The sequence below is a fragment of the Anas platyrhynchos genome, chromosome 15 (genome assembly GCF_047663525.1).
Source record: "Anas platyrhynchos isolate ZD024472 breed Pekin duck chromosome 15, IASCAAS_PekinDuck_T2T, whole genome shotgun sequence".
NCBI classification, from domain to species: Eukaryota; Metazoa; Chordata; class Aves; order Anseriformes; family Anatidae; genus Anas; species Anas platyrhynchos.
The window spans coordinates 16,405,896-16,433,006 of record NC_092601.1 but is presented as its reverse complement, the minus strand read 5'-3'; the positions used below and the strand labels follow the sequence as shown (position 1 = coordinate 16,433,006).

At 50.5% G+C, this 27,111-nt stretch overlaps 1 protein-coding gene across 3 annotated transcripts in view; it reads left to right on the top strand.

The window, feature by feature from the left end:
• The window catches only part of RNF216 (ring finger protein 216), a 73,419-nt gene that overhangs the window by 42,985 nt on the left and 3,323 nt on the right, over positions 1-27,111 (top strand). For all 3 annotated transcript variants that reach the window (XM_027469163.3, XM_072023803.1, XM_005020127.6), the window contains 3 exons: positions 15,857-15,954; positions 18,420-18,642; positions 26,789-26,858. In XM_027469163.3, coding sequence (XP_027324964.3) covers positions 15,857-15,954; positions 18,420-18,642; positions 26,789-26,858 — 391 coding nt within the window. The remainder of the gene's footprint in view (positions 1-15,856; positions 15,955-18,419; positions 18,643-26,788; positions 26,859-27,111) is intronic.

Sequence of the window (27,111 nt, the reverse complement as noted above, 5' to 3'; positions counted from 1 at the left end):
GCGACTGGTGATGAGCACAGGAGGAGAAGCACAAAGGCAAAGCGAAGGAGGAGCAGCTCGAGGCTGGAAGACAGAGGAATGTACAGGGTGTCATTTAGCACTGAATGCCTGGGGAGGCGGTGTTAGCTGGCTTTAATTTTAGGGAACGCTGGTTCCCTTTTTTTTGTTTTCTGTGGGGCTGTGCAGATTTCTGGACTTCAGGGAGTGATGCAGGCAGGCTAACGAGGTACAGATTCCTTCCCCCAGAGGAGCACAGCGAGTCCCAAGGGGATCGGGTGCCAGGTCCCAGCTAACAAGGAGGGTACTCAGCACTAATTAGAGCTGTGCACCTGGGGACTGCTGCTGAGCAAGGCCTGCTGAGGGGCGTGGAAGTCAGGCAGAGACCAGTCTCCAAAGCTAAGAGAGAGAAAAAGAGCAAGGTCAAAGAGTTCTTTATGCCTTACAAAGCCACAGTCATTTCTAATTCAGGTAAATATTGCACACTTTTTTTTTTCCAGAGGGGAAAAGAAGCAGCATTCCTTGTATTCTGTGTGTTTTTCGGGGTGATTTATTCTGAATCAGCTGCAGAGCTCTGACAGCAGAGGGAGCAAGCGAGCCTCAAATGGTTGCTTTCAACAAAACCCAGCAGCAAATAATCACAGCCTTTGCAAGAGGTAAATTAAAACCATCTACTGCTTGGGAAACATGCACAGCTCAGCATCTTCCCTCCATAAATATTTCCTTGCTGGTGAATCTCTGTAACCCCTTCGGAGCCCAGCTGCTGTGCTCTTCCCTGCTAGCAGTGAGCCTCCTCCTCGCCCTGTGCTCCGTGCCAGGCGGAGATTTGGGCTCGCTAAGCACAGCTCTGTGGCTCCGTTGGACCTTAATAGCCAAAAAACTCAAGAAAGAGTTTGTGCAAAACCAGTCCAGCCTTTCTGCATGCCAGTGGAGAGGCTGTTGGTGCTAAAGCAGCAGCTTTTGGTAACTTCCTTGGTGCTGCTCGTGCATCTCTTTTGCTGAAGTAATGCCTCAGCTGTGGAAAAAAAAAATGAGGGGGTCTCACTGTCTTCTGTCATTGCTCTTAAACATGAGTCTGCACACACATCAGGGGCAGTAAGGTAGCTGAACGTGTGCTCTGTTTCTTTTTTAAACATTTTGTGGTATCAGTATTCACTCTCAGGGTATTTTTTTCCCAGCCTGTTTGAGCAGCACTGCATTCTTCTCTACAAAGAGATGATTTGGGGCGTGTGCTCAGGGTTTCGCTCCAAGGAAGCTGAGAGCAAGCTGCCATAAGAGGGCTCCAGAGCCCTTTTCTTGCGTCTGCTCTTTTGTGGAGCAGTCTTCCCCTCTTTCTTTAACAGTACATCCAAGCTGCCTTAGCAAAACCCCCTACACCTACCCTAAATTTTTTCCCCCCACTGCTCCGATTTGTTACGAACCAGGCCTCTTCATCTTACCAGGTGTAGTAGAATGGAGCATAAAAATACCTTCTTGCTAACAAACCTTGCTTTTTTGCCTGAATAGAGAAATTGGACCTAGCAAGACTCCTTCCTTTGTACTGTCCTAACTACACCCATGTCGTGGGAGCTGCTGGCGTCTCGGGCATCCTCGCCCTGGCTACGAGTTAGGGGCGGCGTTGGTCTGCACACGATGTCTGGTACCCAGCACAGGAGCTCTGGGCAGGAGCTGTGTTGCCATGACGATGGAAATTGCAAGGGCTGGCTCTTGGGATGCTCGCCTCGTGGTTCTCAAAGGAGAAGAAGAGAGGTGGAGGAAAGCAGCAGCAGTGGCAACGCGGCGCAAGTTGTAGCTGCAGTAGGTGGTAATTACGAGCCCGATGTGGGGCTGTGGGTTGTAATCCCCAAATGTGCTTCCCCCTGGGGTAGGAACAACATGAAGAACACCGTGCAGGAGCCAGGCAGCGTGTGAGTAAGCATCCAGCCAGTCTTCCATGCAAATTTTTGGCCGTGGAGCAATGAGTTCCAGTAATAGCTCGCTGCTGACTCGCAGCGCTGGAGATGTTATGAAAACGGGCGCTGATAGCGTGTTTACCCAGAAAGATCCAGCTGCCCGGCTGGGCCATGCAGCACGGGGCAGATGGCCTGCTATTTATGCTGCTGGCGTGCCTGGAGCAGATTCCTCCGTGTTGCCACTGTCTGGAGGGGAAAGGAAAAAAGGAAACGTCCCCTGGAAGCAGTAAGGACGTATTTCCCAGGCAGGACAGGCAGCTCCAGCACACCTAGTCTGCTTCATGGGCTTTTTAGGCATCTCCTCATTGGTCCTGTTTAGGTGGAACACTTCTGGTCCTGGTGTGGATGCTTGTGAAGGGATGAGTTTATTTTTAACCATGGCCAGCATGAGGTATGTCTGCTTTGATCTGGCACCTGGCTGTAAGCTTGTCCCTTTTTAACACAGACTCCCGAGACAGTAAGGCAGGCTCTTTTTAACCGTCCTTCTCCCAAAATTGTTCACCAGGAGACTAAACTTCCCCAGCTGCCTGTAATCAAGATGTGTGATGATTGCCCTGGTGAGGCAGCCTGTTGTGTCTTGTCAAGCACAAATAGAAATTCCAAGGAAGGATGGGATAATTAGAAGCAATCCAGCGACTCTTGTGACTGCATAAAAATAACAGGGCTTTTTAAGGGTGGCTTATTTTTAGCAGCCTCATGTGAAAAAAAGTTTTGTGGAGTCCTGTGGCAGAAGACAAATGAGGTACTGTACCTGCTTGTCTCTATTTTTCTCTCTCCCAGAGTATGATGTGTGCTGAGGATCTTGCTACATAAAGCCAACTGGCTCTGGAAGGCGTTGGGGTAGCTCACAGCCTGCTGCCTTTCTTACCAGCAGCCATCGTGTAGCAGGGCGAGAAACACTAAATGGGTAGTGAAAGTCTGATTTAAGGCGAATGGGGTTCAAACATTATGACTAAGGAAACTTTGCAGCCTGCAGTTCTGTGATTCTGTGATGTCTGTCTGACCCCTTAATTTTGCTATTTTATCATGTGTCGGAAAGGTTGACTCTCTTTCTGTTGGCCTGTCCTGTAGTGAGGCTCTGTGTAAGACAAATTATTTTCAGGCTCATTCTGAAAAGCTACTTTTCTGAGGGAGAGAGTCCAGATTGGCAGCCAAAAGTAGGAAGTCAAGTTTTAGTTGATTTTATAATATATCATTTAATACACAAATATCATGTGTGCATTCCTGGGAAATCAAGAAATAGTGGGTTTATATTAAAAAATAAAACTTTAAAAAAATGGAAGGGAGGGATTGGCTGTAGAGTGGTCTCACCAGCAGCTCTGTAGCCACCGGACAGAGTCCAGCCAGCAGCACCAAACCATTTTGCAAAGGAGCCTTGATGTCGTGTTGTTACCAGAGGTAAAGCTGGTGCACCTGAACAAGGCTAAACAAAACTGAAGATAAATCCTAGATGTGCTCTTGGGTGCTCTGCTGGTGAGGTACATCGAGAGCAACGCTGACTTGGGGAGCTGCAGGGGGTGAAGCAGCTCCTCCTGAGACGTGCTGTGGGACAGAGCGGTGTTTCCACTGGAGCGAGGTGAAGGACGAGGATCCTTCTGTGATGTCTGGCTCTGTTCTTGCTAAAAAATCTTCTGGTTTGAGAGGCTGATGCTGGGGACGGTGGGAAGCACCGCAGTCCTGCGTGGGGGAACCACAGTGGGGAAGAACCTTAGAGACTCCGAGTGTGAGGTCGTGTTGCTTTCCCTTTCTCTAAATGCCTTTCTAACATAAAGCTTCGGTTGTGGTGCCACCTCATCCCATGAGGAATAACAGGAGGTGTTGTCTTGGAATCCTAACGCTGATTTCCCCCTCCAGATGCTGTCGTGCAGACATTGTCTGCCTGGCTGAGGCTGGCCAGTCTGAAGCTGGGTTGGTTGTTACTTCTGGAGTCATAACGAGTTTTGTGGTTTCCACCCAAATGCTGCTGCATTGTTTTATGCGATTCTGAAAGCGAAACTAGCACTGTACGAAAAATGAAATTGTCCTGTCAGCTGTTGTGGAGTGTCTGAGCTGCTGGATGTGCAGCGCTGATGGCAGCCAGGGAGCGCCTTCAGCTGCGGGGCCGCTCAGCCTCCATTTATCCTTGTGTATGCAGGCTTCCATGTGCTTGTGTTTCATGGTATAAAGGTAAGAAAACACCTTTTATTTTTCTCTTAAGTTGTTATTCCTGAATAAATTCGCTCCTGTCAGCTCTTACTCTTGGAAGAAGCACACCTGTGTTTCAGCTCAGGACTTCAGCCTAACGTGAGAGGGGAGAACCAGGAGTTTGCTGAGCGGACAGAAATATGCCCCAACTAAAAGGGCAGCTGATCCTGATTTAGAAGAAACTCTCAGCTTGTTGAACATCATTTTCCAGTAGCTACGTAATTAGGGCTGCTTGGAAAGGAGGCGTCAGCCCCCGGTGAAGCAGCGCCTTGTGCAGCCAAGTGCCCCCGGTGCCGGCCGGACAGAGCGCTGGGCGCTGCCTGCTCGCTGCTCTCCCTTTTGTTCTCCTCCTCTTTTGTTTTCCGTACAAACAAGACCCCTGTCCTTCTCTGCAGCCTGGTGTCCTTGCCCGTGTGCATCCCTTACGGAAGAAAGGGGAAAACCCTTTAATCCTTAGGGTGTGATGGCGGTGGCCTGCGGCGTTTCCGGAGCTGTAAGGAAGTGGCTGAAGTTCCTCCTCGCTGACTCCCCTCCGCAGAAATGTGGCAGATGGGTCTTTTTCCTTTTATGGCCAATAATGCTGGTTTCCCTTTGCAATAAAATCCCGGGTCAGAAGTGGAAGCGAGAAGTCGGTCAGGGGGAAGGGGCTGGTCTTACCAGCTCCCAGCGGGTGGGGATGTGATTTGCGACACAGCAAGTTCTCGACTAAAATAAACCCGAGTTACAACATCTACCCAGAGGTGCCTGCTTTGTTTGCTCGAGGGGTGCCTCAAGCCTTCAGTCTTGCTTAAGACAGCAATTAGGCATCATGACTAGTCTTAATTTCACGGGGAGAAGTTTATCTGGTCCGAGCCCAGCTAAGGAGGGTTTTCAGATGCTCTGATTGTGTCTAGGAAACTCTGATTGAATCTAGATGCACGCAGGAAGACAATGCCTCCTTTCTGACAGTTACTTTTACTGTTTCGCACCAAGCGAAGTGTCTCGGCCTCTAATGGATGGCTCAGAATAGTTTTCTTCCTGGGCCCTACGGAGCCATTTCATGCAGCAGTTAATGCGGTCTCGGTGCGTGACGCTTGGCACCGGCTCCGCTCCTTAGCTAAGGAGAGGTAATGACCCTCTGGGTGGTAATTGCACGGTGGTGGTAAGCCAAAAGACAACTTTCTCAGCCAATAATGTCTCTTACAAATCATCTGTGGCTGCAAATGGCTTGATGAATTTGAACCTTAAAAGTGTTTTTCTAATAAAGCGAGCCTCCTCTTTCTCGCTACGAAGTGCTTCACATCCTGTTTCACGGCTTTAACGCAAATGGTTTATTTGGCAATCTTTTAAAATAACCACTCAGTTCTTAAGTGGCACGGCTCTCGCTCCTTCCCCGCGAAGCAGGCTGGCAGCTGCTTTAGTTTCACTTCTTATTCAGCCCTTGAACTCTGAAATCAGGAGGAAGGGCTGACTGCTTGGGAGAGCCTGCCCTGATGTTCCCAGGGCTGCTGGCGAGCCTCCTCCGCTGCCAGGAGCTGCTGACCTCGACAGGAGGGATCGCTTACGGGCTGCTCCGCTCTTCCCTCCGGCAGGCAGGAGGGAAAGGCTCTTCCCACCTGGTTGAGCTGGTTGTTACGTCCCCGCATGCACCTCGGGACAAACGAGTTGGATATCCTGGAGGATGAGAGCTCGCGTAACCATCTCAGCACCTCACAGATCTCCTGCTTCGTTCCAGCCGCCCCCTCAGCAGATAACAGCTCCAGCTGTGGGCGTGTGGCTTCTCTTCCAGGGGAAGGTGGCTTTGAAGATCCTGATTCCTCTGCTGCTGACTGTAGGAAGCAGCAAAGGAATCTGCTTTGTTCACATGGGAAGCTTCCTCTTGCTTACCAGCTGGTCAGTAGGAGCTGAGCACTTCCCCACGTGTCGGGGAAGCGCTTTGGAAATGGTTTTCAGTAGCAATTGCACATTCTTCAGCTCTGGTTTAACAATAGTCTATTTGTGATCACGATTTCTTTTTTTTCTCCTCCTTCCCTTGACTTTACAGCAGAGGTCCAAGGGGAAAAAAGAACACAATCTCTAAACTGCTCTGGGGCTGGGGAGATGGTAAAAACCAATCCTCTTTCTAAATACTTCGTTTGTGCTGCCAGAATTGTTGATTTAATCTTTCAGTATCCCACACTGCGTTTTTGTCTGGGCTTGGTTACCCTCTGAGGGTACGGCACTTAATCCTTGCGAGGGAACTGCCTGTGCAGTGTAAGTCAATAATCCAACCTTTTGATAAGGTAACCCCCGAAGGTAACTAATCTCCATCCTCGCCTCGTTCCAGCTTTACAGAAGCGCTCGCTACTTGCAGGCTTTAAATTTTTCCTATTTAATTACTGAGAGTCTCGGTAATCTTTGCTAGGTCCTGGGTTTGGACTGGAAGGCACGCATCCGAAACTGAACATCGGGTGGAGGTCTGCACCCAAATTCTCCTCCTGCCAGAGCTTCCCAGTGGTGCTTGCCTGAACCAGAGCGTGGGGAAGAATGGATGAAGCCTGATGTTATTTAGGGCAGCGACAGCCATCAGTGGGATTCATGGCAATCCGCCTTGGTCCGGGGTTGGAACAAAAGGGATGGCCTCTGCTGGGTGAACGTGAGCATCCAGCAGACCCCATCTCATGGAGCCTGGCCTGACAGCAGCGATACAACACAAAAATATTTTGCTGTCGTGGTCAGATCATGGCAGAAATTGCTGCTGCTCCTTAGGAGTTCCTGCTGGTTCTTAAACAGGTCCCTGGAGAGGAGGTGGCTTGTATTTTTATTTTATTTGTTTGTCTTTTACAGAAGGCAGCCTTGCAGCAGCTCTGGTTTGCAGGCTAGCCATGCCATGCAAATTGTTGAACAGGGCATTTAGTTAAATTGGTGCTACAGAGAAGCAGGGGAGGGGAACCAAGCTTTCTGCTCAGTGTTTGCAAGTGTAGCAGAAAGGGAACTACTTCATTTGGGATTTCACAATGTAAAGCCTTGCAGCTCTTCTTCCTGTCTCACTTCTGTTCAGATGAGCCTTTTTCGGAGTGACGCCGGAACCTTGCAAATGTTTTGGTGTTCGAGAGCTGGATTTTTGTCTCATTTTCCCAGCCTCCTGCCTCGTCTCACATGATTGCGTGGAAGCGAGCCTGTCTTGCTGGATTACCAGCTTTTGTTTCGGGGCCAGGCAGGGTGGAGAGGCTCCCCTTGGAAGCGCTCGCTCAGTTTAGCTTTATTTTAGGCAGATCCAAGATGTTCCTCCTCTTATCCCAAAGTGCTTCCGACCGCTGCGTTTTTCCGAGACTACTAAAAATGCGAATCAAAAGGGATTATAAGACTTAAGTGAAAACTAAATTACAGATTCAATGATTCTTCTAATTAGGAGACAAAAGTGTCCTGAGCTGGCCCTTGTTTGGCAGGGTACTGCGGCACCACTGCTTGAACCTGCCTGTCCTCCTGCAGGACGTAGCTCGGCCGATGGGTTTGGTGAAGACTGGACGGGTCTGGGTGTGAGCCCACACGGTGTGGGATATCCTCGGGTGGCCCTGGCCCCTGTGCCATGCTCCTTGCACCCCCAGGTGGGTTTGTGTGGTGTGCAGGGCCCCTCGGTCGTTCCTGTATCACTCCAAACCTCACAAATTGAAGGCTGGTGTGTTCCTGCCTGCAAAACACCCACAGTTGTTTACTGGGATGTGAGGGCATGCGTATGGCAAGGGTTGAAGTTGGTCTTTTTCACCATATGGGTAAGAGACTTTTTGGGTGTTGCACCCCCAGATTTTGGGTCTTGTTTGTCTCAGCCTTCCCTGAAAGCTGCTCCACTTCAGTGTCCTGCGCCTGGGGGGGCTTCAGAAACCCTTTAGGGCTTCAGAAACCCTCCTGAAGCTGCACTTTTGGGGTTTCTCTTGCCACCTCTGCACCAAAGGGAAACCCATGCCCAGCCGGGGTTGGTCTGGACTCGTGGGTGCTTTGGGTACAACAGGAGGCAGTGAAAATGTCAGCTGGGGGCTCTGAAAGAGGAATTGGTCAGCTGCCTGCACACTTATTTCCTTGGTTAGTTCTTAATGCCTTACTCGGCTTTACCGCAGCGCATGCTCATTTGTTTAGTGTCTGTTTTTCTTTTTTTTTTTACCAGGTGCTCGAATAGCTTTTGTTCTGTGGGAGGAAGCCCAGTGCCTGGCTGCACTGGAACATCAGGTCCAACATCTCCCACCACGCTGCACTGCCTGGTGCTTTGAGGCTTTCAAAGCCTTGCCCAGCACCCTGCGTGTCCACGCAGCACCCCTTCGAGCCAGGGTGTTCCAGCAGGCTGTGCTAGCACGGGGCCCCCCAGCTTTGATTTTACCACTGGCTTATTTTAGGGTAGCAAACGAGTTGCAGCTGGCTTGGTGTCACACTGGTGAGTCTGGGAGATGGAGGTGAGCACTTCAGAGGGCCGTTCTCACCATTTTCACTCTCTGCCATAAGCACTGTCTGCCTGCTGTGCTGTGCAGATCAAATTTTGGGGCTTTGAAAGTGCTTTCTCTTAGCCTCTGCATGGAGAGGAACAGGTAAGAGGCAACTCTCCCATGCAGGCATTAAAACAAAAAAGTTGTACAAACTTCTGAGATTTCAAGGAGGCCAAGTATCATTTTGTTCTCATCTTCCTGCAGTTCTGTACCCTTGCTGGTTCTCTGCGTTGTCTGCTTTGAATTGTGCTTTTTTTTTGTTTTGTTTTTGTTATGGCTAGCTTAAATCTAGGAGCAGCTTACTTGCGGGGTTTCCCCTTGCTCAAGGTTAATTTCCCTGGCAAAGCAAGCTGTACTCGCACAGTTTCTGAGAGTTTGTTTTGCCAGCATAGCCACCCTGCTCAGAAAGCTCACATTTTTCATCCCTTGCAAGTGTTACAATGACCTGGGATGTTAACTTATGCTGTAAGCAAAGGGTACTGTTGAAAATAAGGCTCTAAATGGGAAAAGAAGCGTGCTAATGCTGCTGAATTACGCTCCGAATTGCCATATTGCACAGGCTCGTTAAAAGTGGTCGTAGGTATGTTACATAAACCTGGGCCTCCACGCAACTGCTGCTGGAGGAGAGGACATCTGGAAACGAGGTCCTGGTGTGATCCTTTCCTAGCACAAAATCTGGGAGCTGGGAAGGGGAGAGAGACCAAAGAGATGAGCAGGACAGCCGGCTCTGGAAGAGGTCTGCAGTTGTTGCCCCAGAAAGCAGTGGGGAGGGATCGGTGTCCAGGGCAGGGCGATAGGGGATTTGTTTGTCTTGTGGTGGTGTAAGAGGGAAGTTTCAAAATTAACTCCAGGGATTGTTCCTCCTCGTGGCCTTACAATGCTTCATTAGCAGCTATCTCTGCGAACAAGGTGCCTTGCTTTTGTACCACCTTCGCCATCGCGTTATCTCTGGGTGCAGCCCCTGAGTTATCCTGAAAAAAATCAGGCTGCTTATCTTGCAAGCTAAATCTGGTCCAGTCCCGAGGTCGGCATTGTTCCACTAAAACCACAGTCATTGTTACTTAGCCCTGCTAGATTTCATGATCTGGACTTCGAGCAATTGGAAACAGCATCGCTGTTTTGCTGTGCGCAGGCTTAAATGGACAACCTCTTAGATCTCCTCTGCTGGGTGGAGTAAGGCAATCTGCAGCGGGGGGGAGATGCAGGAGGGTCAGCTGCTGAGAGCTTTGAACCAGTTTAATTATTTACTTTGGCTGGGCAGGCGCACAGCTGATACCTGCAATCAGTCCTGCAGATCTGAAGGCTGGTTACCAGCTCCACGAGTGACTCCTGTAGCAGGTACTGAATTTCTCTGCCTTCCTGCCCTAGCAGAGAGTGCTGCAACTTGAGGTCTGTGGGTTTAAACGTCTTCAGCGTGAGGTCACAGCCTATATTTAACCCACCTTTATAAAGTGATCAAGCAGTGGCTTCCTCCAGCTGCCTTGGGTTGCTGGATGAGCACCGTGCAAGGTGCCTGAGCCACTCCACCGGGCTGTCCCCAAATTTCTCTGCTTGGAGAGCTGCTGGATCCTGCCCAGAGGCAGGGGATAGCTTTTGAAAAAAATGTTGTTTTCAGGGGTGAAGCTTACCTGTACAATAAACACTTTTTTCTTAGCTTAGGGAAGGGATCCTGGTGAGATGAAGGAGTGATGCGAATGCTCCAGCGCCCATTCGTGCAGCCGTCCTGCTGCCTGGGACCTGTGGTGCATTCCTCACATCCATGGGGCTTAAAAGGAAGGAGCTTTGAATCAGAACTAATTCTTTCAAATATCAGTAGTGGAATTCTTTAAACTCTGGTACAAAATGACATTAAACCATGTTTGTTCTCAGCAGCAGAGCCGTGCCTCTGGTTGTGTTACGGTAAGCGAGCAGTTCCTCGTGCTCGCAGTTTCCTCTCTGACCAGCAGCAGGGTGTTACTGGTGCCCAGCAGCACTTCTGGTGTGAAGCTGCGGGTATTTTGGTTCTGTACGTCTCTAACTACTGCAGCCAAAGCACCGGGTTATCCAGCCCTTTAAAGCTGAGCTCTGGGGAGGGGAAGAAGCTTGCTTTGCTTTCCTTTGCGTTTTGGGCATCGCACGTCTCCATTGTCTTAAAGGTAGGGGGGGTTGTGATATATTTCATTTAACAAAAACATGTGAAACAGGAGGCGTTGGTTGGAGTTGTCATTTTTGGTAACTCGGTTTAATACATGGCTGTAAAAGCTTTGACCAGCACTGTTAATGAGCGTCAGGAATCAATGTGGATTTTCCTTATCCCCGGCCCCTGCAGGTCTCCAGTTAGGTTTTCACGCTGCCCCATTCACACAGACTACTCCAAGGCTTCCTTTCCCCTCCCAGAACAAATCATGGCTGTGCTGAGGAGACGTCACATTTTCTCCCAGCAGCTCGTCTCCTCCTTTCTCTCCTCCTTTTCCATCCCCAAACCCCGAGAGCTGCGCTGTGGCCGGCGGCCGCTGAGCGGCAGCGCTGCCTGAGGAACAGCAGCTCCAGCAGGAGGAGGAAACCACCCAGCACTGATTTCCTCCCCGCTACCACTTCGTCACTCCTTGTCCACCCGAGGCATTGTGTCCGTTTTGCCACGCTGAATGGGTTTTATGCTTTTGGGGTTGATGCCTGGGGTCGATCTAGGCTGCTGCCCGCAGCGGTGCCAGCTCTTGGATCAGTCGGGTGCTCTCCAAGCCCCCTTTTCCTGTGCTGGGTGTTCCTACGGATCTAAAGCAGGTTTTTGCACCAATGTGGATTGTTTGGGGCTGGATCGTGTCCTCTTTATCCTGGTTTAACATATAAGAAATCCCAGAAACAGCTCTGAAGGAGTTTGCCATGAGAGCGTACCCGTGCTTACGCTGGGTTCCTGGAGCTCCTCCTGCACCCGCTTGTACCCGAGGTCGGTGCGGCATTAAGGGAGCGGGGAGGAAGGCTGTGCTCGTGTTCTCCCTTTACCTCCTCTGCTTGGGAATTGCAGCCCTGTAACGAAACCAGCTCAGCACAGATTGGCCCGGAGGTGCTGTTCCGAGACTGATGCATTCACATCTGGTTTGGGGTAAAACTTGGCCGGTTTGAGGCCAGCCTGCGCTATTGTGCGTCTGCGAGCAGGAAGGAGCAGGGAAGGAGCAGGGAGTGCAGCCACCGACGTCCCCACATGTGCCATCAGGGACACGGGGACCCGTGTGGTGCTGCAGCAAAAGGATTTAATTCCCCAGCAGACGGGGAGCCAAGGAGAGCACCAGACCCTGCTCCACCACCGCTGAGAGCTGGAGGGCGGTGATGACAGCCTGCTGGACTGCCTGGTGTTTGAGAGGAGCTTTTTTTTTTTTTTTCCTTTTTTTTTTTTCCCCTCCCCTCTTTGCATTTTGCTCAGTCAGGACGTGGCTTCGTGTAACCTCCCCCAGCAGCAGCAGGCACGCAGGAATGCCGTGGGCAGCCGCTCACGGAGCCCTTTGCATCGGCTGATGTTTTCGTGGTGGCTCACGGTGGTACAAACAACAGCCTGCCTGTGGCCAAAAGGACACAAGGGCTGGGGGGGAAGTTAATTTCTCAGGGCTTTCTTCCCCCCGATGCACGGGCTGGACCTCGGAGTTATTTTTAGGAGAGGGTGGAATGAAAAAAGAAAAAAGTTGAGGCTGTGTTTTAATACTTCAGCATCTGTGGCGAGGATCAGTGGAAGTGCTGGGGAAGGCTGGTTCCCATAAAACACTTCCTTGTACCTTCCTTGGAGGCAGGGACAATGAACAAGGGCCGTTTAGGATCGGGGTGGCTGCGCTGCAAGGCAGCCCCGAGCACAGAGAGCCCCTGGGAACAAAGGATCCTCCTGAACCCAAACATGTTTGTGCTAATCCCGGCTGCTTCCTGGCGGCCGGCGAGAGGAAACGGAGCCACTACCTCTAACAGATGTACAGTGAGGAGATTACAGGGTGATTAAACACCCTCTCCATCACATCCTCCTCTCCGCTGTCCCAGCCCGGCGCGTTAATGGACTGTCCCAGGCCGCCTGCCAAGCCCGGGCAGATGTAACAGGCAGGAGATATTTAATCTCCGGCATCCGTGCCTGGTTTGGAGCTGCTCACGAGTGCCAAAGCTTCTCCAAACTGTCCTGGAAGTGTGAGCTGTGTTAGCTGTACCTGCCTGTCAGGCTGGCCCTGCCTGCAAGGAGGGCTGGGCTGGGGAAACGCAGTGAATTCACCCCCCTGGAAGGGATTAATTTAACCAAAAAGCTTTTGTTTTCATTACAACAAAAATAAAACCTGCTTTTTCGGGTACCTCTGTATGACAGGGTTGGCTCACAGACAGCTGCAGGAGAAGCCGGATGGGATTTGGGGACAGGATTTGGTTTTGGAGGAGCGATGCGCTCCCCGGCTGTCAGCTCTGGGGGTGGGAAGGATGCGTTCCCCCTTTGTGTGCACCGAGATGCTGCCTCATCTCGCGGCAGCCTTGTCGTGGTGCCAGGATTGCACAATAGAAATAATCCGGGGTGCTTGCAGAAATCAGCCGTCCTACTGCGTGTTTAGGTTAATTAATATGGAAATGGCAGAGTACATTTCTTCACCGAGCAAAAAGCTGCCGCTGAAATGAAAGAGCCCTCTGTGGAAACGCTGTCGAGATGGAAATCGTCGCTGGGCGAGACGGGCAGAGCCCTCCCCGACAGAGCGGGTTTGGTTCAAGTAGGTGTAAAAATTCCAGAGGGCATTTTTGTGTTCTCAGGGAACGGCTGTGACCTGAGCTATGGCACTGGAGCAGCTGCCTTTGTCCGAGCTGTGCACTCAGACACTTTCCTCTCCTTTTTGTGCCGAGGGGTCCGACACCAGTTCCTGTAGCTGCTAACAATGGGCCATTGTCTTGCTTACACCAGGAGTTGCATCGAGCTCTCAACGGCCCGTGCGTTGCCAAAATGTTCCCTTCTCTCTACTGGAAGGGGAATGTCGAGGATGGAGACATGCAGCAGGTGATGGTGGTAGCTCAAACCCTGGGGATGGTGGTGCTGAGCCCCAGGTAGAGCCAGGATCGCTGCCGTGCGCCCACCCGTGATGGCTCTCGCTGTGTGGAGCTCACCGTGAGATGGCAAAACGGACACCTCCAGGTTCACTAAGTGCCAGCACATCTGGGAGCCCACGAGGCTCTGTCCTTTCCCTTTCTCCTCGGCTGTAAAGGAATCCGTTCCCCTGGGTGGAGGAGACAACTGTTTGGCAAACAGCAGCAGCCTCGGCTCCAGGGATTGCGCTGTTTTTAAATACCCGCGGCGTTCAAAGCCGGGGTGGTGGCGGTAACCAAAGGCAAAGGGAAGGACTTGGTGTGAAGGAGAAGTGGCTCCGTCTGCTCCAGAAGGTCATCGCTTCTACTTCGGCAGCAAAAGAGGCTCCTGGAGCTCAGTAATTGGGGATTGTAGGCTCCTGGCCGCAGCGTGTGCCAACCCTTCTGGCAGAAAGCTGTGAAATCTTTGTTGCTGGCGTGTGAAAGTGGCTGTGGGTAGCAGGGCCCCAGCGACTGGTTTTAACCCTTGATGTGTGCAAAAAAAGCATGCAGCACTTCTGATCTTCGAGTGGCGTTTGGCTGGGTGTCGAATCAAAGGGGAGGGAGCTTCCTTGCCGAGGAGGCACCCAAAATGGTGCCAGATTGAACAGCTCGAACGGGAAAACGCAGCATAGGGTGAGCGATTCACAGGGATCACCAGAAACAAGGCACCTATAGCCTCTTAAAGCTTGGGCCTGCTTGCCCGAAGTGTGTCGGGATGGTGAGTGATGACAAAATGCTGTGCTGAGCTCTGGGACTTGGACACACGCTCGGCACTCTTCCTCCAGCCCTGTGCCTGCGGTGTGCAAACACATCCAGCTCCCCAGGCGGGGCGAGGAGCCTTTCATTCCACAGATGAAAGCCAAAGCTCTTAAGCTGCTCCCAGCGAGCACAAATACAAACAAGTCAACGTTTTGCACTCCCCCTCCTAGGGGTGGCTTCCTTGGAAGCTTTGGGCTTCATCCTGTTTGGCTGATGAGCGATCAAAAGCGCGCTGCTGCCTGCGCCTGTCTTTAGGCAGAGAAGGCACCGAGAGCTGAGGAGAGCTTTTGGTTAGACTAACGAAGAGTTTCAGAGTCTTGGCTAATTCTTATCTATCCTATGAAGCTCCTTATTAAAATAAAATGAAGGTAATACACTCAAAAAGGTGTCCCTGCAGTTGTCATCTCGCTAGCTGTGTGACTAGAGCAGGGCAGGGCTGTCTCCAGGGACCTCCCTTGGTGTGGAGGGGAAGAGGATGCTTCACAGCCCTTTGGTTTTCCTGCCAGGGGGAGAAAGCTGGATGTAAAAACCCGAGTCCCAGCCCTGAAGATGAAACAGTTGGATCGTGAAACGCGCGCCTCTTCCAAGTTTGATTTGGATGCTTTTTTAATCGTCCTCAAATTAAAGGAAAATCTCTTGTTTGACCCAAAACAAAATTATGTTTTCTTTGGACAGCCAGCTGAAAAAATCAACTGTGTTGCCAGTGTTAGTCCAAGCTCCCTTGCCAAGAGTGCCTCCACAGCTCTCTGCTCCGTGAGGCTTCACCAGCCTGAGCTGAGTCTTGGTGCCGAAGAGCTTACAAGAACAGGAGAGCTCAGTCGCTTGCTCTAAATTTAGTTCAGCTATTTTGGTTGAATTCGTAAATACTTTTTCATATGCCACTGCTGTTCTGTGGACACTTGTCCACATCCTGCCTTGTAAAACATTTACTTGTACAAGCTGCTCTAACCATTTCGTGAAGTTTTACAAAGCAAAATATAGACTGGCTTGAGGTGAGGCAGAGTTTTTGTTGCAACCGCAAAACAGCGGCAAGCTTTCCATCACGAGCTGAACCAAAAGCCCCTTGTATGCAGGGGAAAGATCTCGCTCAGGAAGCATAGGAGCTTGGTGACCTTTAGCATCCTATTTTTGTTTCTGCAGTCTGCTCCTGGTTGACCTGGTGGCCATTCTGTGAGTTGGAGGTGAACTAGGATTTACAGACTCGTTTTACACAGTCACAGATAGCTCCAGTTGCATTTTGTGCCTGGGTTCTTGTGCCTTGGAAACCCCCTGGCTCCTGTTATGGGTGGTTTCATTCTGGTCTCCAGTGGGGGACAGACCCATGGACCTCTCTGGGGCCTTGTGCCTCGATGCAGAATTGCCAGCCCCATCCTCAGCTGAGAATCTGCAATGTGGTGGGGGAAAAGATGGGAATTTTTCCAATCCCCAGTGCTCTCAGTGGTGTGCTGGGTCTTCTCTTCCTTTAACACTTTCTGTCTTCTTCAGGAAACGTGTCGGAAGTGCCAGGGGCTGTGGAAGGAGCACATGAACCTCACCTGCGAGCAGCTGGCTGAGAAGGATGACATCAAATACAGGACGTCCATGTAAGTAAAGGCCACAAACGAGCAAAAATAGGGTGCAAGATAATAAACTGGTGTAGAGGGGCTAAGAAACTGAGCTGTTCTTGTAAACACTGGAAGCCCTGAAGTCTTGCTGGGTGTCGTTACCTCCATCAGGGAGGTACTGGAGGCATCAAAGCTGAGGGGTCAGGAGGCTCCGAGGATGGGATTTTTTTCTGTGAAAGATACTTGGCAAGGGATGCAGGCGGTAATCTGAGAAGGTGGGAGAGTTGTCACCAGACCAGCCTGTTCCCCTGGCTAGCCCCATGTCTCACAGGCTGGCACCTGGTCCTTCTCCGAGGTGAGAAACCCCCACTGCGTTGCTCCCATTCACTTGGGGGGAGAAGGGAGGTGTTGTGCTGAGCCAAAGCAGCATCCTGAGTCAAAGGAGCTTACCTTCTGAAAATCGAGACTGGTGACAACATGCTGAAGTGTGGCTTGCTCAGCTGCTGCTTTGTGGCTTTATGGAGGGATGTGTTTGCTCTCAGAAGTTTCTCTGTTTTTAACCACTCCGTCTGTAGGAATCTCTACAGAATCAAGTCACGTTTTGAAATGCTTGTGTGTAAATCTCAAGTGTTTCCCCAAAACCTTCTGAAGCTTGAGCTCTCTCGTTGCTACCATAGATAACAAAATCTGCTGGCTTTAGGAGATGAGCGAGGGCTGAGCCATGAAGCTGCATGTCTGGCACAGTCAAAGGGGAATTGCCTGCGTTGCCCAATCCTTTCCTCTCTGATTCAGCGTGTCCGGTACGAGCAGAGGTTGGAGAGCTCCTCTGCTGGGAGCTTGAATGATTGCTGCTTGCTCATCTCACAGTCCATAACTTAGAACAAAATACTGTCCCAGATTTGATATGGTTTCTTTCTCTTGTCACTCCTTTCCCTGTAGGAAAGAGGGGCGAGAGGGAGGAGAAACAAGTTGTCATGTCCCCAGCAAGGAAAAAAAAAATCAGTTTCAAAACCTTTAGCAGATTGCTGCCGTAGATAGATGAGTCTTACTGCACGGTACAATAAAAGCTTCCTTTTGAAGCCCTGCGTAAGGAAAGGGAAGCACAGCTGGAGTTCAAGCCAAACTTCCTGCTGGGCTCAAAGTTTCCAAAAAAAACCCTGCATCAGCAGCATCCTGTTGAGCAGAGGAGGGAAGAGCAGCTGCAGCTCGCAGAAATCAGTCTCAAATTGATTTTTTTTTTTTCCTTCCTGTCTATTCTTAGTGTACCTCCCAATACCTGGGCACAGGTCGTGCTGGTTATAACCACACGGGAGCTGGGGGTAGCTGCAGGGCAGCTGAAATTCCCACCTCCAGCTGCTCCTTTTTCCACCTCGCCACTCGCTGCTTCTCCAGTTGTGCAGATGGAGCGATCTGTGGGGCTGTGCCTGCTTTGTTGCTGTGATCCTCCTCACAAATACCTCTCTGTCATCTCCCAAACACATGTTGGCTTCGCAGGGCCGCTGGAGCAGCTGGGTGGAGGTGCTGGCTGGGGAAGATCTCTCCCTACTTGGGTCAGCGCAGCCAAAGGACCGTGCCTCCTCGGTTGGTGCAGTCCCTTCGCTCTGCTGTCATCAGATTTCAGTTCTAGATGGCGAATTAAATTGTAACGTGATCTCCCGTGGTCAGAAAATGGGCCCTCAGGATGACAGCTTGTACTCTTAAGTCTTTTAATTAAAATGACTGAGGCTTTGCTCCCTTTCAGTGCCAAAATAGCATCGCCGTGGGCTGAGCCTTTGCACTGGGGCGTGTTGCTGCCAGGCTGCCTCTTCGGGACGGGACCACGCGTTGTCCTGGATTCCCATCCATGCCTTGTTAGAAGCCTGTCTTTTGCACCTAAAGCAATAACCTCTGGAAGACTTATGTGGGGAATTTTACTGGGAAAGCCCAGTCTCTGTGGGGAAAGACGTGATTATCTTTCAGTTACTGATTTAAATTTAACGAAAACCAAATAAATCTGGAGCGTAGCAGCCAGCATTGAAAAAAAAAACGACATGGCCATGGCGACTTTGTAACCAGAGCAACAGCCAAACATAAAACTATCGAGCAGATGACAGCAAACAGTTTGCTTTTCCTGAACTTTATCTCCTGGACCATATTTCTTTGTGGCAGAGTCAGGAATCCTCATGCCCTTTGGTCCCTTGACTTACGGTTTAAATTCCTCCCGAGCCAGAGCCTGGCACCGCTGTGTTTTGGCTCGCATGGAAACCAGAATTGGGGCTGTAGCATGCAGTAAGTGATTGACTTTCCTTCACTTAATTTGTTCTTGAGTTGTCATGGGCTGGCTCCAAGTGGAGCTGAGCCCAGACCTCCTTGGAACGGCGATGGACTGTGGGGATAGCGTAGGAGGGGAGAGAAGGGGGAGAGGGGGTTAAAGCCGTGCTGGGATGGTGCAGCAGCAACTTCACCGCAGGCTGGTGAATGCAAACAGCCTGTCTCTAATTCTTCTTCCTCCCCTTGTGTTGCAGAGAAGAGAAGATGACAGCTGCCCGCATTAGAAAATGCCACAAGTGCGGGACTGGCCTAATTAAATCGGAGGGTTGCAACCGCATGTCCTGCCGCTGCGGCGCTCAGATGTGCTACCTCTGCCGGGCTGCCATTAACGGGTACGACCACTTCTGCCAGCACCCCCGCTCGCCCGGGGCTCCCTGCCAGGACTGTGCCAAGTGTTCTCTCTGGACAGATCCCACAGTAAGTAACGGAGGGCTTTTGTCCACGATTCGCACCCTGATTTCAATTACCGTCCTATGCCAGCGGGTTGAAATGCACGCGTTCCACCAGAGGAGAACAGCCGGTCAGAGACAGCAAAACATTTCTTCTCCCAAAGCAGCTAAAAAACACACTGAAAGCCTCTCCATCAGCACAGACTTAATCTGACCGCGACTTGGAAGCAACTGGTGTTGCTTTAGGAAAAAAAACAGACAAGGGCTTTGGTTGGAAGTGCTCTGAGCGCCGTTCTGGGGAGCGGACTTGTGAAAAGAGCTGGTGGGCAGCGTGTGCTGGCAGCAGGGCCCAGCAGCAGGCGTTGGGATTACTGGAACTGGCTTCTGCCTTTTGCAGCTGAGTTGCTTTTTGGTACAGCTCTGCATCTGCTGTCTTGCTGGTGCCCAATAGCTTTCCCTATCCGCTCAGTTGACTCTGCAAGTCCCTTCGCAGAGACAGAGCTGCTGAGAAAAGTGCCTGCGAGCCAAAGGTCCCGTGCTGCAGTTGTGTCCGTTCTCACGGCTGTTGTCAACAGCTGCAGGGGAAGAACTGCAATAGGGACTGGGCCGTAAGGGGAGCTGTAGTAACTTAAAACTTCACACTGTAATGCATCTTGTAGCTATGGCAAGCATGGGATGATGCTTTCACGCAGCATTTCTGTAAAGGTTGTCTGTAGCAGAAATCTGGAAGGGAGTGTAGGCTGGAGCAGGAGCTGAATCTCCTGATTTCAGCAAAGTAGCAGAGCATTGTGGACGTGGATCTGCCTGCGCAGGGCCTGTCTGAGCCTCAGTTGTTCCAACACTTCTTTGTCTCAGGATGCCGTGGCTTTCCAGGCTGCTCCCAGCATGTCTTGCAGGAGAAGCACACAATCCTGCGCTGGTGTGGAGCAAAGCCACTCAAAATGACTCCCTTCTTCCTAGAAGTGTAAGATTCCTAGTCCTCTGCTTGCCAGTCTCTGTTCTCTGCCTTACCCTGTCACTGAGAGGTGCTAAACTAAGCAGACACCTGCTTCCAGGCACCCCCTAGCCCCACATTTTGGACACCTGGCTCTGCAGTCCCTGCAGTCCCGTCCCCCTTTCCCTGGTTTCCTCGATTCAGCAGCGCTGGAGTCCTTTGTTCCCGTCAGGCTGCTGATTGTGCTCAGTAATGGCATTTGTTCTGAGCCAGAGAAAACATGAGGCCTCTCAAAAAGCTCATACTGTACTTTAAAATAAATAAATAAGCAAGCAGCACAAAGAGGGCACTGTCACCGGCCCCTTTCCAGCTCTCTAATTAACCAATGTTGTGGCAAAGGAAAATTTCCCACCGTCAGCAGAGAGCTGGCACTGCCTCCTCCTTTTTTTCTGGATGACGGAGCAGTGGTGGTCTGGGGAGTTGATGTGGGGTGACTGTCCTCGCTGCGGTGCAAAAAATGACAGGAAGCTCTGCTGTTGGCTTCTAAGCATAAAATCATCGGTACCTGTTTGCATCACCCTCCTTGCAAGGGGCTCAGTGCCATGAACGTGTAGTCCCACCTGGGAGATCTGTGTTCTCCTATGGGACACGTGAGCAGAGTTAATGTGGTAGGTATGAGGAGTGGGAGCAAGTTTGAACCTTGACTTGGAGATATGGAAGAGCAAAATGCCACTGTAGTGTCCATCCTTTGTCAGGGATAATGCCTGTCCGAGGGTTTAACCCCACCCCAGCTCTGTTGGCTGGTATGGGGCCGTTTTCTAATGTGTTTCTCACATTTTTTTTCTGGTTTTGCTCAATCTTTTTTATTCTGTTGAAGTCAGTAGATGGCTAGTGCTATCAGCGTGGGAAGGGAGTATCTCCTGTGGGTCTGCATGTGTTTGCAGCCTTGCTGTGCACACGTGCAGAGAAGACAAGGCTGGGGCAGCTGTGGAATTTGCAGCCATTGCTCAGGAGCTTCCACTTGTCTCCCTGCATTAAGCTCTGCTGCAAAACAGGGAGGGCACACATGTGCCACCAAAGCGTGGCTGTTAGAGGGTGACAGGACATTGTTCTGATTTCTGATGTGTTCATGTACACCCCGCCTAGACCAGTCTCCCTGGCAGAGCAGTGGCATGGTCGCAGTGCTGTTGTCTTGTCAGTTTGTGTTTCACGGGTGCAGGTTTTAGCTTTCAGTCAGACCTGGGTAATTTCACACTTCTGTGAAGAATCTGGTTTGCATCTAACTCCCCATTATTTAAGGCAAAATTTGGGTTTCGTTAAAATAGGGAGGCTTTGTTCCTTTCCAAATGTTTAACGTTTTCTCAGTCTAAAATGATCCTTGAGAAGGGATAAATCAACCTTTTCATTAGCTTGGCTTAAAAAACCTATTAAAGACATTTAATTAGGATGTATTAGAGACATTCTTCTAGGAACTGCAGCATCTGTTAGTCTTTGTCTCAAATGATCTTGGGAGAATAAAGCAGACACTTCAAAATTCCCCATAATAAAAGGTTAGTTCCTATGTTGTAATCAGCCTTGAGTCTAAATTAGAGGTCTAAGTGCAGCATTTGCTGGCTCAGAGACAAGCTGCAAGCAGGCTGTGGTCAGCGGCTTCCAAGGTAGCAGGCAGTAATCGCTTAATCGCTGCGTTTCTGCTACAGCTTATCGTGCCCTGCACCTCTGCAGGACACAAGCACGTGCCAGGCACTCTTGCCAGCAAGCTGCTCGGCCAAAAGTCCCGGTGCACGTGTTCTGCAGCCCATGCTAGCCTGGGCTTGGCTTGCTTGCCGAGGCATTGCTGCTTGCACGAGAGGCTGATGCAATAAGGGACAAAGCAAAAGATGGAGCGGTGAGGACTGATTCTGCAAAGAGCAAGCTCAGGGGCTGAGCACTCCCTGGTTTCTGAGTATCTGTAGCAAACCTGAGGCTGTGTGCACGGTGCTGTGTGCATTGTAGGTGGTTTGTGCTAACCCCACGGTGCAGTGTGACTAACGCATTTTGACTGCTTCGATAAACCAGGTTCTGCTCTCCTATGTGTTATTTTTAATGCAATACTTACCTTCAGACTCTCAGTAATACTGCATAGCAGGTTTTTTTGTTTTTTTTTTTACTTTAAGATGTTTTCAGTAACTCCTAAAATGCTCCCAAGCACCCCTCATTAAAGTTCAAAGCAGGAGACTAATCATTTTAAGGTGTTCGCAATTAACCCTTTCTCTAGTATTATAACCAGAAGATGTTGAGTGAGGACTGTGTAAAAATTAAAATCCGTTAGGGAATTGCATGAAATGCCTACACAGCACTGACCCTAGAGTTTGGGGGCACAGAAGCTTGGAGCGTTGGGGGAAAACTCCCCCAAATTTAGCTCCGAAATGCCCTAATCGCAAGCACACGCTTACTTCACGGTAGCGACAGCTTTCTGTGGATACGGCATGTCTGCTGCTGAAAGAATCCTGCATTTCTTAGGCACCAGTGTGCGCTTGGTCCCTGTGCTGGCCCCCCTTTTTCCTGCAGCACTGCCTGAGCCCCGCTGGAGTCCCAACACAGGCGGCTTTCATCCCCCTCCCTGCTGCACGGAGCGAGGCGCAGCAGACAGCCCGCGCCTGTTCTTGCTCAGGCTCTCCGCGGCTGATCTGGGAATGATTTGAAACAAAACCCCTTAGTCCTTTTGGAAGCCTCCGTCGTGAAAATGGTTTCGAGTTTATTGGGAACGGCTGCGGCCACACATACGTGGAAAAAAAGAAAGCAGTGAAAAGCCAGGAAGGGGGAGGCGATGGCGGCCGACGCGCCTCCAGCCCCTCTGCAGGGCGAGGCAGTCGGCAGGTCTCCTGTTTTCTCCCTTTCAGGAGGCAGGCAGCCCTTTCCCCGTGACACTTAATAATTAAAGAAGATAACGAGGAGCACAATAGATAACAGCAGAGCTTTCAAAAGCTTTGCCAGGGCACTTTTGTTCCAGGCAGAGGAGGTTTCACTTGTGGGCTTGTCCCTCACAGAGCTATGGCTGCTGCGCCCCCTTCTCCCCTCGGCCTCATTGTGGCAGTGAGAGGCCCTTGGTTTAGCAGCCCAGCTCCTGATTTAACCCATCCACAACCCAGCAGAGCCCAGCCATCCTTTCTGATCGTCTCCTTGCCCCCTGTATTTAGGTTCAGCAGGAGGAGGTTGAAGACAGGAGCCCTCGGGGCCTGTCACAGGCCTCAGGCCGGTCAGCGGCCTGGTGTCAGGCAGCATCTCGCTCCCTGTTTGGGGGCAAAGCTCCGTCCTGTCTTCTCAATTAACGTGTCGATGCTATTAATAACCTCATTCTCTCTCTGCAGCGTTTGCTGATAAGGAGGGGGATCGCATCTCCTAGATCCTTTGCGCTCTGCCTTGGCCACCTCCCTTCTCCCGTGATGCAGCGGAGCACGGGGAAGGGCCGTGCTGTCGCGTTGCCCTGCATTTTCTCTCTCACAAAACAGCCCGTTTACCTCCTCCTTGCTCAGAAACACACAGGCCGGTCATGCTGAGAGCCCCCTGGGGTGTGGGGGGTCGCTTTTTTCTTTTTCTGTCTTTATTTTTGCTGCAGGCGAGGCAGCTGACAGGAAGATGACTGTTAACTTGACAGGATAAACCCCTCCGATCCACGCGGCCTGCGAACAGGCTATTAAAATTATAATCTAATCCTTTATTCGGGGTCTTGATCCCACTCAGGAAAAGGGACACAAGAGGCTTTTAAAATTGTGTTGGAGACTCCACCCCATCAGATGACATTAGATGGTTTCTTACCACAGCAACCAGCCGTAAGTGCTGTAATGAAAACTTAATTTTCGGTGCAGATGCTTTGCCCCTAAATGAATCTGTCATCCCTCTCCAATTACGGTGCAATCAGAAAACAGCCTTTGCTTCTCAAAAATTAGAGGTGTGTTGCAAAAATACCACTGTTGTGTTTGTTGTATATTTGCAGCCCTGAGACTTTTTACTTCTATGACTGTGCAGGATGTAGTAGCCAGAACTTGCGGCCTCAGCTTTTCTTCAAAATAGCCTAAAACTATCTTAATGTGCACATATCCCTGTTTTCTCTTTTGTTCCAGCTGGAATGTGGATCTTTCCTAAACGCTGCATGTATTGAACTGTGCTGAGCCAAATGTAACGTCAGGTTCTGATTTGAAGTAGGAAGGTGCATATTGTGCAGTGTATTTTTGTTCTCTTTATATTAATGGATACCAGTTTTTCAGAAATACTGATGCAAAAAGGCTCTAAGCCAACGCTTGGTATGTGGGCTTCAGTATAAATGCTTCTCTAAAGTGTATCCTAGCGTTGGAAGGTTAGCAGCCGAGAAGCAGCAAAGCTGCTAACTTCTTTTCTCAGATGTGGCTTGTCATGCCTCTGCTGTGGTGGACAGCCACAGAACTAGTCCAGAACTAGTTATTCTCACCCAGGGCTGTATTTGTCCCCCCATGGGTCTGCAGTCAGCGGATTTTTTTGCCCCAAAGGCGTGCTGCAGGGTTTGCCCCCTCTTGAAGATGAAGAGGGGACGGGGCTGAGCAGGGCTCTCCAGCAGTTGCATTTGAGGCGATGTATTTCGTGTTACCCTTAGGAGACAGACCTCATTTTTGGAGGTCTGGCAGATGGGGTTTGCAGTTAGGCATTTGCCCCGTGCTCTGGGAGCTGCAGTAATTGGAGCCAGCAGCACCCGGGGGTGCCTGCAGCTGGCTCGCCTGCCCGGGGCAGATGGCTTTGTCAATCTGTCATTAGTGCAGAGGTCAGCTGCAGTTTAAACCGGGGGTCAAGCAGCCCTAGCTGCTGGAGAGTCTTGTGAAGTTGTGCTCTTGATGTGTCCAATTCCCCAGACTTCTGCAGGGCTGATTTCATCAACAGAAGGGGATGGTGCAGCCCGGCTCTGGGATGGGATGGACGCTGTTAGCATCTGAGCTGCGCTCTCCATGGCAGCAGGATGGTAGTGCCTGGAAAGGACCAGTTTGGAGGGTTAGTTCTGGACTTAGACTGCAGCAAAAGCATTGGTTAGAAGGGACTCTTGCATATTTCTAGGCTTGAAGGGGAGATTTTTACCTTTTGTGCGAGGGAGGGATATGGGAGATAACCATGTTCAGTTGTGCTTAAAATATCAGCATCTTTCCTGTCACATAACTTTAAAAAAAAAAAAAAAAAAAAAGCAAGTGGCAATAAGATAGGAGAGGTGCCTGTCTCACTTTCAATGGCACAGAAAAACAATATTTTGGGAACAAATCAAAGTGAGGTCTTGAAGCTTTGGGGCCACCCCCGGAGAGCAGCGCGGGATGTCTGGTTGCCTGTTGTGGAGCACGCCCAGGTCTCGTGTTGCTTTGTAGCCAGGGAGTGCTGCAATCTGATACTCGGAGGTAATCAGAAGTTCTGCATAGGCTCAGAAGAGCCATTCTTCAGCACTTTTTATGGAGATAGATAGGCTGTAATTAACAGCCTGTGGAAGCAGCCTGCTTGGAGAAAAAAAAAAAAAAAACTTGCTGGAGAATCTTAATTTTAACCATTGACTCAAAGAATAATCAAAGGGAGGGAAGTACTGACTTTGATGGCTTTCTGCAGATTAAGATAACTTTGGTCTCCCAGGGAAACCTTATCTGGTAGCAGGAGGAGGGCACATCCCAGCTTCCCAGGCACTGCTGCTAGACATGTGCAGGACAGTGAGATGGGGAGGCCGGCTAGACCTAGTATCATTTCAGTGTAGATACACATAGAGCATATTTTGAATGTAGTCCCAGAGCACTATTCAAAATAAAGGATATTTTCCACGTTAAGAGTGCTCAGGAAGAAATTTATGGGTTTTGGCCAGTGCTGGAAGTAGGATGAACAAAGCGAAGCAGCCTTGCACGTTGTGGGGTGTGCAGAGTGTGGAATTTCCCTCCTGCTCCACCGTTAGCACTTGCAGATGAACTGCTGAAGCAAACCAAATGCTCCTTCGGATGCAGGTAGGCCCGGAGGGGCTGGGGGCTGGTGCAGGTGTTCTGTGTCACCCAGCAGCTCCTGTTCTTGGCCTTCTTCCCCAGTCACTAACACGAGAGCACAAACACTGTCGGAGATGTTTAGCTTCTCTCATTTGTTTTCTGGCTGTGCCAGGCCGTGTTTCATCCCAAAGGACACACAGCAGCAGCGAATGCAGCCTGCAGAGGCCAGGAGGACCTCTCGCTGCCACCAGTGCATCTGCTGCCTGGCACTACGAGGGAGCTGTCTCGTTAGACCCTTGGTAGGATCTTGATTACCCTGATGGCCGTAGCATGCTGCGGTGTAATGAAGAAAATCATTTTTCACCTTTCTTGCACGTGGACGATTGCTGAAACACAAATCAGAGTGATTGGCTTCATGTTAACACTGGGGTGGCTCTGGGCAAAGCCTGGGAGCTGCCTGGTCCCTAGGGGCTGCTGGTGCCCATGGCTGTCCCTCCAGGCACGCCTGTCTTCTGCTTCAGGAGTTGCACGTTCTTCCAAGACTTTATCCATCATGCTCCCTCGATTTAATAAAAAGGAGGTGTAAATGTCAGCTCCCTGCAGCCACCTGAGGCTTTACTACACTGCTTGGTCTGGCTGCTGCTATTTTGGGTGGAGAAGAACAAGGGGCAGAAGGATGCTTGCAGCTTCTAGCTGCTCCTGTGTTTTCATTGAGCAGTGGGTCTGAATATTCTTGTCTGAATATTCTTGTTATAAAGTCTAGCTAGACGTTAAACGTATGGTGATTTATGTCCTCCTCAAAGTTACAGATAAGATCTAAATGGCCTCGTTAGAGCACCATTTAGCTGGTGGAGCCAGGATTTAAGCTGTGTTAATTCCAGCTGTTGGGCCAAAAACTCAAGAAGTGCTAGCATAGTGTAAATATTTAATAGCCTATTGCCATTTAAAAGATTAACAGCTCTCCAGCAACTCTTGGGCTGGGCGGAGCTGGGTTGCAGTTCTCTGGTTTCTATCAAGTCGATGAATTTTAGCACTGAACTCCCTGGAAAGCTGATCTAAACCTCGTAGTCATACTCCGTAGAGTAGGCTTGGCTCTGTGCAAGTGATTTGTGTGCAGTCCCCTGTCGCAGCCTTGCTTTTGACTGGATCATCCCCAAACAAGGACGATTCAGCTGAATTTGCCTCTTCCTATACAAACACCTGGCGAAAAGAAAAGCAGCAGTGGGAGAGGAGGAAGCTGCTGCAGCAGGAATTGGCCCACTGACTCTTTATACTCCTGTGGTTTCTAGGAAGATGACGAGAAGATAATTCAGGAGATTCAGAAAGAGGCTGAAGAGGAACAAAGGAAGAAGAACGGGGGTAAGTCACAAGCTTTATCTGTGCTTTGCTATCAGACTGAGGACAATCAGAGAGCCTGGGGTTTCCAGTTCTGGTTTCCTTGGCTTCTTCCCACAGCCTGGCTGCCTGCAAGCTGCACTGGGCACTGCTGCTCAGCACCAAACAGCACCAAAACCTTGCTCTAGAGGTGTGCCAACCATCCCCCTGCTCCTGCTGGCAGCCCCTCGAGCTTTAAAGCTTGTAGGCTGTAGCTGGGACCGTGGGGAGCCAGGAG